Raw genomic sequence first — 19,368 nt, 5'->3', positions numbered from 1 at the left:
TAAGTTATGAGGACGTAAGCACAGCAGCATCGGTTGTCAGGCGATGTTGGGGGGGGGGGCAAATGCAGACACACATATATATACACATATACGATGGGCTTCTTTCAGTTTCCGTTTACCAAATCCACTCACAAGGCTTTGGTCGGCCCGAGGCTATAGTAGAAGACACTTGCCCTAGGTGCCACGCAGTGGGACTGAACCAGGAACCATGTGGTTGGTAAGCAAGCTACTTACCACACAGCCACTCCTACGCCTAAATGATGTTTATATTAACTGGAAATTTTCTTTAGAAAAGTGATAGTAATAATTGATTCAATTATTAATAGAATAGTTCAAGACCAAAGATTGTATTTAGCAGGATTTGAATTGGGATTTTAACTTGTATTTATATTAGATGTTGCATTTAATATAACAATTAGTCATGCCATCTTCATTTTGCTTGTTGAGACAGAAATTAGACACAGACAAGTTTTCAAAGAGAAAAGGAAATGTATATAAATGATTTTTTCCTCACAATATACTAACAAAAAAAAATTATTATGTTTATTATGAGCAATATAATATATATAACATAATGTACAATATAATATATATAGCTTGAAGTATATTAATGCAAAACATTAATGTCTGAATGTTTTATATTCTTTGATTTTCCCATTTAACTGAACAACAGTTATTCTGATGGTAGTTTGGAGCACTCAGATTAAAGAAGGATAACTTCGGAATTTTGTCTAATGGATGAGAAGTATCCAAATAGTTATTGAAACCATCTATAACCTCATCATCATCATCATCATTTAACGTCCGCTTTCTATGCTGGCATGGGTTGGACGGTTTGACTGAGGACTGGCAAGCCAAATGGCTGCACTGGGCTCCAATCTGATCTGGCAGCGTTTCTACAGCTGGATGCTCTTCCTAACGCCAACCACTCTGATAGTGTAGTGAGTGCTTTTACATGCCACTGGCACGAGGCTCAGCCAAGTAGTACTAGTGACAGTCATGCTCAAATGGTGTTTTTTATGTGCCACCTGCACAGGATCCAGTCCAGTGGCACAGGCAACGACCTCACTCAAATGTTGTTCTCCACATGCCACCAGCACAAGTGCCAGTAAGGCAATGCTGGTAACGATCACACTCAAATGGTGCAATTTTGTATATATGTATATATATACATATACTTGCATTTGTTGAACAAAGTTTATGGAGGCAGATTTTCAAATATATAACAAATGTAAATAAATACTTACTTTCAACATTCACTCGGCATGAACTCTGAACCTCTCCTAGTGAGTTTTCTGCAATACATGTGTATTTACCAGCATCAGAAAGTTCAGCTGTGTGTACTTCTAATGAACAGATTCCATATGAATAAGTAACCATATAATGATCACCAGTCTTTATTTCTTTACCATCTTTAAGCCATGTGACCTGCAAATAATAATAATAATAATAATAATAATAATAATAGTAATAGTAATAATAATAATATAATAATAATAATAATAACAGAGAGTAACTGCCATTTCAGTAGTTGTAGGAGCACCAACAACCAAGTTTGAGAAATATGTCAGAGAAATTGAAACTGATATGAGGATAAATACATACTCAAAAAAAAACTATTCTGTTGGAGACAGCAAGGATTTTTTGATTGGTACTTGGGTGTTCAGTATCTTCAATGATACCTGACATCTAAGTACCGTATCTTATAATTCATGGAAAGAGACCCTTTGAGACCCTTGACAACATAATTAACTGCTTTCACAGAATTAACCGGAGCAAGTAAAATTGAGAGCTCCGAGAAGTAGAATTTAATAAAAGTAATAATAATCCTTTCTATTATAGGCACAAAGCCTGAAATTTGGGGTGAGGGGGCGCCAGTTGATTAGATCGACCCCAGTACACAACTGGTACTTAATTTATCAACCCTGAAAGGATGAAAGGCAAAGTCGACTTCAGCAGAATTTGAACTCAGAACTTAGCGTTAGTTAAGATACCACTAAGCATTATTTCATCCAGGGTGCTAATGATTCTGCCAGCTCCCACCTTCATATAATAATAATAATAATAATAATAATAATAATTTCATAATGATTCATGAAGAATACATATTATGTATTACACTACAAACACTTGGGTGTCTTGAGACCTAGAACTCATAAAGCTGGAACTTAAGCCAGTTTCCATGGAATAAAAGTAACTGAGATTACAATACTCTCATCTCCACCGAATGGGATGCTGGTCCAATGCAAGGGTTAAATTCCCTGCTATTGTTGGAACTATTGGCCTGGAACAATGGGAAATGAAGTGTTTTACATAAGAACATAACATATCACCGGCTCTAAGAATTGAAATCGTGATCTTATGGTCATGAGTGTGACACTCTAGCCACTTGACCACGTGCCTTCACCATAACACACTATAACACATTGTTATAATTCAACCCTTTACCATTTAAACTGGCCATATCTGGCCAATTATTCTACCTGCTTTATGATTAAATCGGCCAGACCCAGGTTCTCCCACTAACCCTCCAATGTCATTCTAAAAACATACAATGACCTCACTAAAATTTCAAAGCTGTGAGACAATGCATGATTAATTCGAAACAATGTGAATAAATAAGCATTGCATTTGACAGAATAATCTGAATGCTAAAAGGTTATGATTTAAACTGGCCAGATCCAACCTCTCACACCTATCCCACAATGTCATTCTGAAAATAAATAATCACATCATCGAAATATTTAAGCTATGAGACAATGCATATTAATTCAAAACAATGTGAATAAATATGCATTACTTTTGACAAAGTAATTTGAATGCTAAAATTTAGATAAGTTCTATTACATAAGTAGATTATTGTAGTTAAACTAGTATATTTACCTTTGGATGTGGCAAAGCTGCGACTGTACACAGAAGCTTGAATCCAATACCAAGCTGAATAATTCTTTCACGAAGATCAAAAGTAAATGAAGGAGGAATATCCTTTGGTTTCTCAACTGCTCTCTCTTGTGACACACGCTTCCTATTGAAGTAAAACAGAGTAATTGACTCAAAAATGTTTGTTGCATCAATATTTTTTTAAATGGAATAAAAGAAAAATAATGTTCCATATACTAAGGAAGCTACGACCATTAACTGTACTGTAATGATATCATTTTATCGACGTCTGTAATTATGTTATACAAAATAAATATTAGAAAAAATGTAACTTTGAATCATATGATGATTTCATTTATGCATACAATGCTTAACCCTTTCATTACTAATCCGGCTCAAACGGCTCCTAGGTCTGTAGTACAAATGTCTTGTTTCCATAAGTTTTGAATTAAAATCTTCCACCAAACCTTAGTCACAATTTATGTTCCTAACACTAGCTGAATGATAACTGTAAGTTATTTTACTAAATTCTTTGTTATATTTAAAATAATCGAAAGAAACACAGAGCATCTCAAAATAAATACAGTAACGAAAAGGTTAAGATATTATCATGAGATTTGTCTTTCATCTAACATGTTTTACATAATCTAGTTAAATTTTGCATTTGGTTCGTAAGATGTAAAGATGTGTGATAATAGAAAACCTGTAGCAGGTCTGGGTTTGAGAGGGTATGTCATTGATGAGGTTGTGAATGGTGATGAAAGGACTTTGACAAACTTGATTGATTGACTCAGTGATTAATTAAACAATTGATCAGTTAATTGATTAGATGTTAACTAATCAATTAATAACAATAAAAGTGAAATAGAACCAGTGCATGTGTTTATTATTGACATAATGACCCTCCTAAGATACAGCAAAATAACTGAAATATATTTTAGATTAATAACTAGAGTTATAGATAATTCATTAAGCAGATATCTCTATGTGGGGTTTTGTTTTAAAACCAGAAAATTGCTGAAAGAATGGTCACCACAATATCTTTCTTCTGAAGTTTACTATTTTGTAAACAGTTTACTATTTTGTAAAAGATGTTTAGGACAGAAGTCTCTACCAAATATCAAACTCAATAAAACTTCAGACATTATAAATAACCATTTTTACATTAGAGAAGAACAGAGAATAACTGTTTTTCATATCTTATGCAACCCAGAACAATTAGTGATACTTTTATATCCTTGGTTGTGGATATATGATTTTAATGAAGTGGGGGCAAAGCAATGTATTCACAGATGTAACTTCTGACTACCAATACATGAGACTTCAACGCCTTCTCCTCCTGTGTCTCAACAAGACATTACTCTTTACTCTTTTACTCTTTTACTTGTTTCAGTCCTTTGACTGCGGCCATGCTGGAGCACTGGCTTTAGTCAGTTGCTTTTGCCAAACCGCTAAATTACAGGGACATAAACACACCACCATCGGTTGTCAAGTGATGTTGGGGGACAAACACAGACGTGCAAACATATACACACACATACATATATACAACAGGCTTCTTTCAGTTTCTGTCTACCAAATCCACTCACAAGGCTTTGGTCAGTCTAGGGCTATAGTAGAAGATATTTGCCCAAGGTGCCACACAGTGGGACTGAACCTGGAACCATGTGGTTGGTAAGCAAGCTACTTACCACACAGCCATGTAAAATTTCTACAAATCCACCTTTTAATCACACAAGGGTGTTAATGTCTATCGACACATCAGATACAAAATTCATAATTTGTTCCAATTAAAAACTGAATCTCAGACTTTTGATCACCATGATCATTGGTTAGTGTTTAGTATCTTTATTTATTATTATTATTTTATGTACGGGTCAGGATAGACATTTTGAAATTTAAAGTTAGAATATAAATTTGTAGCTTATTTCTTTTTTTGAAATTGCTAAGACCTGTGTTTTTACTTTTAATACAATTAGAAGTACATAAACTAAGAATATGTTAATAATAAAACATTATAAGCACTTAACAAAATAATTTTACTTTTTTATCAGATTTCAATATAATTGTAATTAGATTACAAAACAAAATTTATTTGCATGTGAAGTTGAATTACCTTTTAGGTGTACTCTCACGGCTAGATGGTTGACGGCTGACTTCTCTCATTGCTGAAATAATAAGAATTGGAAATTTACAGTTTATCAAGTTTCCCAGAGTATTCTAAATGTTCCAATCAAAGTTGGTGTATGTTCTTTTAAATAAACTTTTAGAATTTTTAAATTTCGTAAACCCAAAAGCAAAAATTAGTACACAAACAGATAAATAAAGAGTTTAAAATGTCAAAATAATACATATATTACACACACACATACACATATATATATATATATATATATATATATCATAGCACTATGTCGGTTATGACGACAAGGGTTCAATTTGATGAGACCAATGGAACAGCCTGCTCATGAAATTAACTCCACAGACACGTGTACCCTTAAAATAGTTCTCGGGGGAGACTCAGCATGACACAGAGTGTGACAGGGCTGGTCCTTTGAAATACAGGTACATCAGAAGTAGGAAGAAAGAGTGAGAGAAAGTTGTGGTGAAAGAGTACAGCAGGGTTCACCACCATCCCCTGCCAGAGCCTCGTGGACCTTTTAGGTGTTTTTGCTCAATAAACACTCACAACGCCTAGTCTGGGAATCAAAACCATGATCCTACGGCTGTGAGTCTGCCACCCTAACCACTGGACCATTGCACCTCCACACACACACATACACACATATATTTCTTTCTCACCTTTTTAAAGCCTAGCCAGGCTCATGGGCCCGGTTTCCCGGTTTCTATGGCGTATGTGTTCCTCAGCTGGATGGGACGCCAGTCCATCGCAGGATTACTCATTTTTGCCAGCTGAGTGGACTGGAGCAATGTGAAATGAAGTGTTTTGCTCAAGAATACAACGCATCGCCCGGTCCAGGAATCAAAACCACAATCTTACGATCACGATGCTGACACCCTAACCACTAAGCTATGCACCTCCACCATATATATATACACAATAATTTAAAATGCCAAGCTATTTATTTTTATATACTTTTGAAACTGATCACAGATGTTAAAATATTGAATGCAAGATTTTTGTTTTCAATTAATATATGAAATAAAATTTCGTTAAAGGTGCACTTACGTTCGACTTTAAGTATAGCAACTTCTTCACGGCTACCAAAAGAGTTTTCTGCTCTTACAACATATTCACCCTTGTCGTCAACTTTCAGTCTGCTGATCTTCAGTTCATATTCGTTGTTATTGTATTTCTGCATATGTTTTACACTCTGAGTGAGTATGGAATCTTCCTTTGCCCTATTAGAAAAAAAAAAATTTAAATAAATATAAATCATAATATGTTCTTTTTTTGTTTGTTCCTTCTTGAGCCATGCCTGGCTCGTAAGAGCCGGTTTCCTGGTTTCCTTGGCGTATATGTTCCCCACCTGGACACGACGCCGGTCCGTTGCAGGTGAACTGCAAAATGCAGGAGGAAAGAGCGAGAGAAAGTTGTGGCGAAAGAGTCAGCAGAAGTTCGCTATTACCTTCTGCCGGAGCTGCGTGGAGCTTAGGGATTTCGCTCATAAACACACACATCGCCCAGTCTGAGATTTGAACCCATGATCCCTCGACCACAAGTCCGCTGCTCTAACCACTAGGCCATGTGCCTCCACAAATCACAATATGGGGTCATAGTAAAAGTCTGAACCCAAGATCCTATGGTTGTGAAGTGAACATCTTAACTATATAGCCATTCCCATCCTCATCGTCTTTATCATCATCATCATTGCCATCATCATCGTCATCACCATCATCATCGTCGTCTTTTAAATTTGGTCTTCTTTCTTGGCATGAGTTGAATGGTTCAACAGAATCTGATGAGCCAGAGGACTGGGTTTTGCGCCATTGTCTGCTTTGGCATGGTTTCTATGGCTGAATTTCCTTCTTAATGCCAACCGTTTTACAGAGTGTAGTGTGTACGTTTTTTGTGCTACTGGCAATATTAAGGTTGCCAGGTAACTCAATGAAAAACCACCTTTGGCAGAGTGAAGTTGTAGTTGAGAAGGAGGTGTCTTTATAACAGGTGTTGAGAAGCTAATGCATGCTAACCTCTCAAGTAAGTAAAATATACCCTGTTAATTTCAGATGAGAAATTTTAATTCCTTTAAAACAATTATAATATATAATTAATTTCACATATATAATGTAGATTATAAATTATGATACATACCATGTAATAATAGGAGGTGAAACTGCAATGACTTTGCAGTCAAATTTAGCAATTTGGCCTTCACCAGCCAAAACATTACGTGGCTTACGCACAAAGCGAGGAACAGCTTCACGGCGATCTGAATAAGACACAAATAATATTTATGATTGCATTTTTGCTATTATATTTCATTATTGGAATTTCGTTTTTTGATTTGGTTTGCAAGATTCTTTATATGAGTCAAGACTATTGAAAAGGTTGCAAGACGCAACGAAAATTTTAGGAAAATAAAAATAAGAAATAAGTGCAAATTTTACCGGTGAGTGTAAAAGGCATAAAAATTAAAATGACTCTCCCCAGACACAACAGATTATTGGAATTTGATATTTGTATTCTAATCATTTTCATAGTCACTCTGATATCGTAATAAACATTTATCTGAAACTTTTTATTAATATATTGTAATAGGTTCGTTTACATTGATATGAAAGAAAATATTTATAGTGCATCCTAATGGATTTATAAACATTTTGTCTCTCTTTCATATATTCTAAAAGTATGTTAGTGAATATATCTCACACGTATAAAATGTTTATCAAGCTTTTTGTAACGTAGTATTCAGATAAATACAAGGGTGCTATGTAAATATTGTATTGGGTATGCAAATCATCATCATCATTGTTTAACGTTCGCTTTCCATGCTAGCATGGGTTGGACGATTTGACTGAGGACTGGCGAACCAAATGGCTGCAACAGGCTCCAATCTGATCTGGCAGAGTTTCTACAGCTGGATGCCCTTCCTAACGCCAACCACTCCGAGAGTGTGGTGGGTGCCTTTACATGCTGCCGGCACGAGGGTCATTCAGACAGTACTGGCAATGGTGTTTTCTACATGCCACCTGCACATGAGCCAGTCCAGCAGCACTGGCAATGACCTCACGCGAATATTTTTCATGTTCCACCGGCACAAGTGCCAGTAAGGCGACGCTGGTAACGATGCTTTTATGATGATTTTTATGTGCCACCGGCATGGAAGCTAGTTAGCTGCTCTGACAATGATAACGCTCAGATGGTGCTCTTAGCACTCCACTAGCATGGATGCCAGTCATCGAATTTGATTTCGATTTTGATTTCTTCTACTTTTTAATATTTCTTATTTGTCTTTTTTATTAGAATAACTGGTCTTTATAGTTTAATCACATGATGGGAAAAATATTGCATATTTTCAATAGTGCAGCTATTGCAGTGCACCTCAGCACTGTATGAATTAAGTTCATTATTATTATTATTACATATTTTTAATAATATTCACTATATTGCATTCATCTTGGACAACCAATATGTACAATATTAGTAAAAGAAGCTGACCGAATGAAGTTAAATTAATATATTTCAAACTATTTTAATGAAGATTGTTCACGAATCATAATTGATTTCTTGATTTATAATTTTAACTTTATAGTTCTTCAAAATTTTATCTGGTAAAAATAATTACAACTGAATTGCTTATCAAAGATTGCTGCTTTAAATTCACTAGTATTATTTATTTTATCATGTGTGATTCAGTTGCACATTGATACAAGTGTTTTATTGTAATGATTTTTTATATAATCTAGAGATTTTTATCAGTTTCCTGATGTAATTTTTTAGAACTTAGATATACAATATCACTGTGTGTTAATGGGACCACTGTGGAATCGCTGAAATCAGTAAAAAGGGTAAAAGTGTATGATATTAAAGTTAGATAATTGAATTTTAATCAGATAAGATGGTCCTTACCAAAGTAGGTATCATATATCTGGTACTCCTTGGGTCTGTGTTTACGCAATGAACTGAAGTTAGCAATACGACCAATGGCGGGCATTGGTTGAGGCCAATCAGCCTAGATAAGGAGAAAAAATGTTTATTAGTTTGAGAACATTTTTATTAGGTATAAAAATAAACGGAAATGCTAATAATTTCTATTTTAGAAGCGTTTATTTAACATTTTTAGGACTATCTACAGCATTTGCAAAACAGTTTGAAAATATTACGAAAGAAAGTAATATTTTGAATTATTGTCATTAAAATATTCTGATTAACAATAATATATTTATAATATTGAAAATTAAAATGATATGTATATATACATATTTGCATACACACAAGTGTAATTGTTACTTTTACTCTCTAAATATTTATGAATATGTACCACTTTACACACACACACACACACACACACATACACATTGTTGTCACTTTTACTGGTAAGGCATCGATTACAAATATATACTGATTAAATATCTTATCAATCATGAATCAGATTATTACTGTATTACTGAAAACGCAAAGCTACTGGCACAGGACGGGTGGAAGGAACATGAAAGATATATTTTATTGTTTTGTTAATGATTATACTTTACAACGTTCAAAGCCTAATCATAGAAAGCGCTAATTCATCTGATGAGAAAACAAAAAATTGTTTGAATAACAAAATAACCCTCTCTAGAGAAAACTAATATACAATAAGCATATATGAATATGTGATACAGAAATTGGGTTATGTCTAATATGCCCACGTATCTTTTATGCTATTAAATATAGCAATAATTTCTTACCCTATGATTTTAAGAAGGAAAACTGTTAAAATGATAGGATAAATTATAAGGAAACATGTAGTTTTATAACTTTTTCACAGCACTTTAACTGGATCATTGTGTGACTGCCTTCAAATTTTCCAAGAATGATATCTTTTAAGAACAAAATGTGTGAGATTTCAGTCAGCTGCTGTTCTTATAAAATGAGAGATAAATCTTGCAACAGCTAAACTTCAAGAACACTGGTATGAACTTCAGCTAATATCACTTAATCTGCTGGCTACCTTTTAGAGACAAGCATTCCGCTTAATCAATAGCCAGTTACAAGTTTATTAAAAAAGATATATTTCACTGGATAATATTTGTTTGAAGAACAGCAATGACACTCCAGAGATTAAAATCATAAGTATATGAAATCAAGATTATAAATCCAAATGTGGTTTGTGATATTTATATTTTTCTCAAAAGCTTCAGAGAAGTAAATAAAATAGTTTTGATGAGGGACATGAAATATATACATCTACTTAAAGCAAGGTTGTTTTTAATAATTCTTCACTGGATAATAATAGGAAAATGTGCATCTATCGAAATTATTACAAAAGTAATAATGATAATAATATCAATAATCCTTTCTACTATTGGCACAAGGCCTGAAATTTGGGGGAAATGGGAAAAGTTGATTACATCAATCCAAGTGTTCAACTGGTACTTATATTATCGACCCCCAAAAGGATGAAAGGCAAAGTGAACTTTGGTAGAATTTGAACTAAGCAATTTGCCTGGCATGCTAATGCTAATAATAATAATAATAATAATAATAATAATAATAATAATGATAATGATAATAATAATAATTATAATAATAATAATAACAATAATAATAAATTTTACATTAATACTTACGTATTTCTCTTTGATCTTCTGCCTGATTTTGTTGTATCGACTTGATGGAATTCTGTGTGTAAGATTACTGTGATCACCCTATAACAAGATAATTGGGTAAAAAAAAAACAAAAACAAAAGAAAACAATTGAATAAATGCACCAAATTTTCTTTTCTGTGGGCCAAAATTATAATTTTTGCTTTTATTACAGAACTATTTTAAATGCCATACTATTGTTTGTTTCTTTATCTAGAAGCATGATTTAGTTCTTATTTTAGTCATAAAATAATATCTTGTTGCTTATCTAATTTCAATGTATTTTCATTATTCTGCTTCAAATTAAAACCAAAGAAATTATTTGTATCAATATCTCAATCCCATTGCTACCGTTCTTTTAGTTAGTTATGCTTGTAGTCACGATGGAACATTTCCATCTTTTGGTCATCAGTTTATTTCCTTTTCATTTAGTACACACACATATATAAGTACAAGAATTATTGATAAATTAATCCAATAAATTATTTCAATGTTACTACACTATCCCATATATAGAAGCCCAAAATAATAGAAAATTATATTAAAAACAGTCTAAAACAGAATTACATTTCTGAAAAGGAAACAAAACATTGTAGTTATCATTTATTATTTTAAATATATATTTTGCTAAGAACAGAAACAATATATTACTTCTTAAAGGCAAATAAATATATAACTTTTTTTTTCAAAGATAATTAATTAAAAAAATATGATGCTTCAGATGCATCCATCTTAAAATATATATTTTTCCAATAACATTAACAAAAAGAATAATAAACGAATATATAATGAAATTTGTAGAAAGTATTACAGTCTTAAGGAAAGCCAATATTTTATCATATATTTTTTGATTATGAAACAATTTAAAATCAAATACTTTGATTTTATTCTTTCCTTTCTACTCTGTATAAATATTATAAATCAACTCAGACATAAAACTACATTCAGATATATATATATAGTTTTAAGATATTTTCATAAGTAGGCTAAAGTTCTCCAATATTCTGGAACTGGTTTAAAAGAAACTCTAGATAAATCACTAGTATATATATATATATATATATATATATGCATCCAATTGGAAATAAACATATATATTATTGAGAAACAATTATTATTATCAATAGTCAGAAATATTCTGATTCTTTTCATTGTAACTTAATATGATGTTTGTGATGATGATGATGATGACAATATTAAAAAAGCATGATGATTCGATGGATGTCATTATGATGATGTTTATGAAAAGACACTGGTGATAAGACAGTGATGATATAATGTTCATGTTCATCATGTTAATTATAATACCACTATTCATAATAGTGTTAGGAATTTGATCAACTAAATAACAATTTTTTTTTCTATTGGTTTTAGAAAACTGCTACATTACTAAGTTACCACTGCGGAATGACAAATATTAATGAGATTAGTAGTGACGAAGCGAACTATTGACAGGAAACATGCAGCAATTATTATTAAGTGTTCAATAATATGTGTTTTTTTTTTCGTGACATCAGTGTGCAATCAACACAAATGATACATAACTGCTGAAACAAAATTATAATTTCAATTTATATTGTCTCTAACAAACTTTAACAATTAGCAAACAAGGGTAAATCTATCCTTAACTGTCTAATTATATATCCTCCTTTTTATAGTTGTTAATGTTAGTGCCTTATTTATTTTACAAACTAATTTTATATCACTGTTTTGTTTTCAGTAGGGTAACTGTTTCATTTATATACAAACTAAGGCAGTGGTGAAATACCTACTTCAAACATTAAGTATTGAATCATAGATTTGGTTATTATTTTATAGGAATCTTGTTGATTTCCAATGGCATAGAGATAGTGACTCCTATGGGTTAATAAGCATAGTTTAAACCATAACAAAATACTGGTAAAATAAGTATTTTGTTTTACTAAGAAAATTGTAACTTATCTGCATTCTTTTAACTAAACTTATACTTGCAGTATAATATTTAAATTTTTAAATATCTATTTCAATATAGATGTGTATATATATATATAATTATGTTCAATTTATACTCAAATTTACAATGTGTAAATTCCCCAATTTGAAAACTCTTAAATTCAATCAAATTATTTTGTCATCTATATATACCGCAAGCTTCAATAATCAACCAGTAAAAATATTGATCTATACACTGGTAATTATGATTAACTATCATTTAAGTATAAGTTAGAGTAATGTTTAAACTTGGCATTTTTTATTTCAATATGTGTCATCATCATTCAACATCGAGATGATTTAAGAGAAATGACAGTTTTAGAAAGTTTCAGAGAATCTATTAAGGACTTCTAAAGCATAAAATACCCAATGAAAAATAATAATAAAAAAAGCTATTTGTTGGACATAAAAATAATTTGTCTGGACAATGATACTAATTCATAGCATTTTGCTCTTAGACATGCACAATTTCTCTCTCTCTCTCTCTCTCTCTCTCTCTCTCTCTCTCTATCTATTTCACACACACACACATACACTGATATATATATATAACTGATATATATATATATGTTGCAGCATAAACCACATCTTTCTGTCTCAACTTGAAAATCAGTGTAAACTGTGAAACTGCTTAAATCTTTAAATATAATAAAAAATCTTAACACTTGCTCACATACATACAAAGACATATGCATACCTCAGAGACATACATACACACAACCACATTTACATAACTTTTCAACATGTACCTGAGAAAATTCCCATCTTAAATAACATTGTCATCACAATGAAATCATTAACAAATATAACTTTTATGAAATATTATGTTAAGAGTTTCTGGACAGATAAGTTCAGCTTTGAACATAAAACCTTAACCCAAATAGGAATTGGATACAGAGCTACTTAAATCCATTAACTTCGATCTGATTTTTTTAAAGTAATTATTACTTACAAGTCCCGAAAACCTGGTGTAAATCCCCGTGGAATGTATCCCAGTGGAATGTATTCCTGTGGAATGTATCCTTGTGGAATGTTTCCAATTGGAATGTACCCATGTGGAATGTCGGTCGAGCCAAAGATTTTCTGTAGAATTGTAGTTGCTGTGGTTGTTAAGGATATATTCATCACTTTGATCACTGATCATCATCTTTGAAAAACACATTTTAAAGTATTTATAGAATGTATAGAGATAAGGTATTATGTAAGCACTGAATGTCTTCCAAATGTGAGTGGGGTTAAGTTTATCATTTGTGGATATTAATTTAGGGTTTTTTTCTTTTTTAAGTGATCTTAAAATTATGATAAATATTTACTTTACTTGAGTATCATAACAAACTAGAATTTCCAATAACTAGATTAATATCTTCATATATATTTTTTATAATTAAATGTTTATCGTGCATATATATATATATATATATATTATATATCATATTATGTATATTATATATATATTACATATGTAATATATATGTATTATATATATGTATATATATATATATATATATATATAGATACAGATATGTATATATGTATAGATGTATATATATATATATATATATATATATATATATACAAAGGTATATAGATATATGCATATATATATAAATAAATATATATCGATTGAAACATTTATTTTTTATGTCCTATCTTATAGCATTTCTATATCTCTGCGGTTTAATATCAGAAAATAGAAATATTTCTAAACAAGAACGATACAGGAACTTTTAAAATATTAATTAGAAGCTATGTTTTTCATACTCTTTCCTTTCTCTGCTTATTCTCTTTTCTATTAATATTACAGAGGGATTAATAATGCTTATTACATCCCTAAATTATAGTTGAACCGAAATGCATAGCACCACAGTATGCCTCCATTGAATAAGGTGTAAAGTTATAATCCGAAAATTTGGATAACAAATAAGATTTGAATATTTTCTTCCAATTTTTTCTTATATTGTTTTTCTCTATAAACAAAAGCATTTTAAATTTATGATACATTAAGATATAAATTCTGATATATATTTTAATCTCTTAGCTAAGGTATTATTTCGTTTGTAATGACATTTATGAATTTCACTGGTAGATTCTTCAGTGTTTTGGAGAATTTAAGAAATGCTAATAAGATTATGTATTACAGTAAACATTTCAGTTACTAATATTTTAAATGAAGATCTTCATAAAATTACGAATCATCAAAAGTAATCACACATTTAGATTATGTTAATGAGCAGTTAGAGAAGCTTAAATTTAGTAACAATATGAAGACCTTCTTTTAAAATATTCATAGGATTATTAAATTTGTATGAGATTTAATCATAAATAAATGCATAAATGTATTTTTTTAAATATAATAGCTAAAATTTCTCATTAAAATAAATGTAAACTGAATTCATAAGCTAAAAATATTTTGATAATTTTCACGCATAATTTGATATTTATCTATCTATTTATATATATATAGTAGCATGAAACGATTGTACTACACTACCTTGGATATCTTTGTTGCTTATTTTGTTTTTATATATATATTTATATATATATATATATATATATATATATATATATGTTGTATAAAAGATTGTGGGTAAGGCCAAAACAATGCGAAGCAAATGCAAGAAAACAGATATGTGATTTAATGTAGACTTATCTTGTATTCAATATTTCGGGGTCTATGAACCCATCTTCAAGAAATTGATGAATTTTGCCGATGTGCATGTATGTGAGTGTATGTGGAGTGGACATGCGCAGAAGGGTGTTGCTATAGCAACCAGCTAGTTTCTTGTAACACCCTTATAGCAACACCCTTCTGTGCATGTCCACTCCACACATGCACATTGGCAACATTCGTCAATTTCTTGAAAATGGAGTCGTAACCCCGAAATATTGAATACAAGGTAAGTCTACATTAATTCACATATCTGTTTACTTGAGATTTACCTTGCATTTATTTCGCATTATTTTGGCCTTACCCACAATCTTTTATACAATATATTCTACACAATGCTTCATAGTAATTATTCCATATACATACATATATATATATATATATATATATATATATATATATATATATATATATATACATATATATATATATATATGAGAGTTTTATTAATTTGTAATAATGTTTATAAGTTCCTGAATATTTGAAGGTTGCTTTGATTAATATAATATAATATAATATAATTTGAGTTTAATATAGTTAATTTAATGAGAGCCCCTCCCACGCACAACGAAATATATTATCCATTAGAATTATTCTGTAATTGGATGGGTACATTTACCAACACTCTGCAAATGTTTATATTTATCTAGTTTGGAATTATTCTTAAGAGAGTAAAATTAATTCTGGGACTGACGTCACCATTTATCTATAAAAAACCATAAAAAAACTTATGATAAACTACAGGGCAGTCAATTGACAATGCACATTGTTTTGTGCTCTGGTCTTGAGTCTGGACAAAAGAAATATTAAATGCTCAATTATTCATATGAAAATTTATATTTGTGATTTTTTTTTAATGTATTAAAACTCCAGCTGTAATGTTTTGATCTTTGTCCCCCCATCAGTGTTAAGGAAGTACCCTTAACAGGTCAACTTAACCAGCAGCTGAGCAAGTAAATAAAGAGAAATTACAATTTGGTTATAAAATACTAATTTAACTGAAAACTGAGGAAAAAATCTGGTGAGCTACAGGGCAGAGATTAATTTTTTGCATGAAAAGGAATTTGCATAATGTTTTAAAGAAATTATTTAATATTACTAAAGATTATATTCTCTACTTTCAAAATCTTGAACATGAGAAAATATGATAAAGGTACAAATAAAACAAGGAAAAAGTGTTACATCAAAAAATTCATGATTTGTTTAAGAAACTCAAAACACCATGCTCTATACGGCAAAATAAGCACAAAAATACAGATTTTCACAAAGCGATCATGCATATGATATTTCGGTTAAAATTTAGAAAAGTAAAATTCTCAAGTCATTTAACATTTAATTATATTAGGCTGCAGATCATAATGTGAGAACATACATCATAATTTTCAAAAATTAAAAATATGATAGTTTCTAAATCATAATTATAATCATAATTTTCTAAATATATATAATTTCCATATTTAGAATCCTACAGTAGTGAAAAAGTAGAACTAATCTTAAATCCTATATTAAATAACTGTTTTTAATTTAAACATAAGGCCAGCAATTTTAAGGGGAGGAATTTAGTAAAATCAATCAACCCCAGTGCTTGACTCCTACTTTATTTTTTTGACCCTGAAAGGATGAAAGGCAAAGTTGAATTTAGCAAGATTTGAATTCAAAATGTAAAGAGTCAGAGGAAATATTGTAAAGCAATTTTTCTGACACTCTTTCAATTCAGCTTAATGCCTTTAGAAAAATTTATTAAATAATGCTTAATTTATGAATAAGCCAAATAAGTTACATAAAGATAAATAATTCTAGGCTTAAAACACAGTTCTTACTCTTTGTTATTAAAGCTATTTCATTAAATATGCAAAATGTACACTTTTGGTTTTCCCGATGTCAATTAATTTTAATATATAGTTTGTAAAATTAATTAATATCACATTTAACTAATTTCAGTTAATTATTCAGTCATTATTTTTCTGCTTTTACCCCAATATAAATCAAAAGAAAAAAACAAGTGTGTTAGCTGTATTAACTATTAGGAAGAAATTTAAATAATATTTTAACATGAAATGAAGTTTCAGAAAATACCTATCAAGGACATTATTTGAGTTAACATTGACGAGCTACAATCTAATATAGTTTTGTCTGCCTTTCTGTTCCTAGTATATCTAACCATATCATGTAGAAGATTAGGATAAAGAATTTCTCATGCTATAAAAGGCAATATATGAAAAAGGTTCGCTCAGAGAATCAGCTTACCAAAGTTTCCCTGATTTGTCTTTTATATATAAAAATATATGAAGTAAGGCAAAATCAGTACCAGTTAAAGGAGTACTTTCCATTAATGTATTATACATATCAGTTGCAAACAGCTATGAAACATGCTCAGACCAACCCACACTCCAGGTAAAGGGCTATGTATAGAGTTATTTTGGGTTACCATTTAAATATATTTAAATATAAATGTTTAGCTATTTTATCTGCCTAGAAAGTTTAAAATTAAAAAATTACAGACCGTCCAAACAACTTCAGGAGCTGTATAAACATATACCAAACACATTATACACATATATATGCATATACACACACATATATATATATGTGTGTGTATATATATATATATGTGTGTGTGTATATATATATATGTATATGTATGTATATATATATATATATGTGTGCATGTGTATGTATATATATATATATATATATATATATATGCATATATATATGTATGTATATATGTATGTATGTAAATGTTGAATGATGAAAATGAATGCTTTTATATATGTATATATATATGCAGATATATATAAATATACACACACACACATATATATATATATATATATATATTATATATATATATACATACATACATTGATATATATATATACATATACATACACACCCACTTGTCATTGATAGTTTGCCCATCAACTATGATGATGGTCTAAGTAGATTTGAGATTATCATACGTATTTTTTCTGGTGAAAATAATGTGTGCACACATCAATCTACCTTCTCATTCCTACATACTATATCCAGTGTCACAAGATGAATTCAAGACACCTCAGCTTGTTTGAGAATGCAGGAGGCTTCCAAAATGGTTAAATGACTCTCCACATTTTATTGGTGTAAGGTGTCAAAATTAGAAATCATCATTTCAGATTTTGGCTCTGTATCATGTCTTAACTTATCCTGATAGTATGTGAACACCAGCACCATTAGCTCAATGCCCATGGCCTGCTGCCACCAATTTTATAGTTGGGGACTTGAAGTTTACTTATTTCTTCTTTGTTTCGTTTGAATGAATGAACACATCACAGGCTTCTGATCTTACGCATAGACACATTTAAAGTGCATATGTATAGCATAGGTGCAGGAGTGGCTGTGTGGTAGATAGATTGCTTACCAGCCACATGGTTCCGGGTTCAGTTCCACTGTGTGGCACCTTGGGCAAGTGTCTTCTACTATAACCTTGGGTTGACCAAAGCCTTGTTAGTGGATTTGGTAAACAGAAACTGAAAGAAGCCTGTTGTATAGGTATGTATGTATATATATATATCTATCTATATATATATATATATCTTTTACTTGTTTTAATCAGTACTCACGACTAAAATATGTTATATCATATTATAATAAATGAATCATAGATGTTAATTAAATATTGCTTTCATATGTTAACACGTAAGAGAAAACTAGCTCAGTATTATATTTTCCAAATAATTCTTTTATTTTTACTTATATATTTTTTGATTTAAAAGTTATTCTTTTATTCATTTCAGCCAAGTGGCTGTTGCCATGCTGCAGCACTTTCATGGTCATCTTGATCAATGACACAGTTTTGGTCCTAACTTATAAAATCATGACTCTTTGCTTTCTTTTCTGTATATCTGCTTTCAATTCCCAGAATCAGTTTTATTCTCAGATAGTCTTTGTATGTTATTTACTACCTACATACATAACAAAAGCAGTATTTACCCCAGAGGTCAACTGCCACGATCAGTCCCTTGATGGTTACATCTCTCACTGCTTAAAGAAATACATGGCTGTTGTGAACATGTCCTCCCTACAAGGTTAGGTACTCCAAACACACCCACCTAGTAGT

The 19,368-nt window shown here is 30.8% G+C and overlaps 1 protein-coding gene across 1 annotated transcript in view; it reads right to left on the bottom strand.

The window, feature by feature from the left end:
• LOC115213975 (twitchin) overlaps nt 1–19,368 on the bottom strand; it is a 280,495-nt gene that overhangs the window by 19,709 nt on the left and 241,418 nt on the right. The window contains exons 86-92 of the mRNA XM_036504380.1: nt 10,615–10,692; nt 8,915–9,017; nt 7,157–7,274; nt 6,071–6,243; nt 4,997–5,048; nt 2,884–3,025; nt 1,248–1,428 (exon numbers count right to left, since the gene is read on the bottom strand). Coding sequence (XP_036360273.1) covers nt 1,248–1,428; nt 2,884–3,025; nt 4,997–5,048; nt 6,071–6,243; nt 7,157–7,274; nt 8,915–9,017; nt 10,615–10,692 — 847 coding nt within the window. The remainder of the gene's footprint in view (nt 1–1,247; nt 1,429–2,883; nt 3,026–4,996; nt 5,049–6,070; nt 6,244–7,156; nt 7,275–8,914; nt 9,018–10,614; nt 10,693–19,368) is intronic.

This window comes from Octopus sinensis, linkage group LG7 (genome assembly GCF_006345805.1).
Source record: "Octopus sinensis linkage group LG7, ASM634580v1, whole genome shotgun sequence".
In the NCBI taxonomy this organism is placed as follows: Eukaryota; Metazoa; Mollusca; class Cephalopoda; order Octopoda; family Octopodidae; genus Octopus; species Octopus sinensis.
The sequence above is the reverse complement of the archived record's forward strand: the minus strand, read 5'-3'. Positions and strand labels throughout refer to the sequence as shown.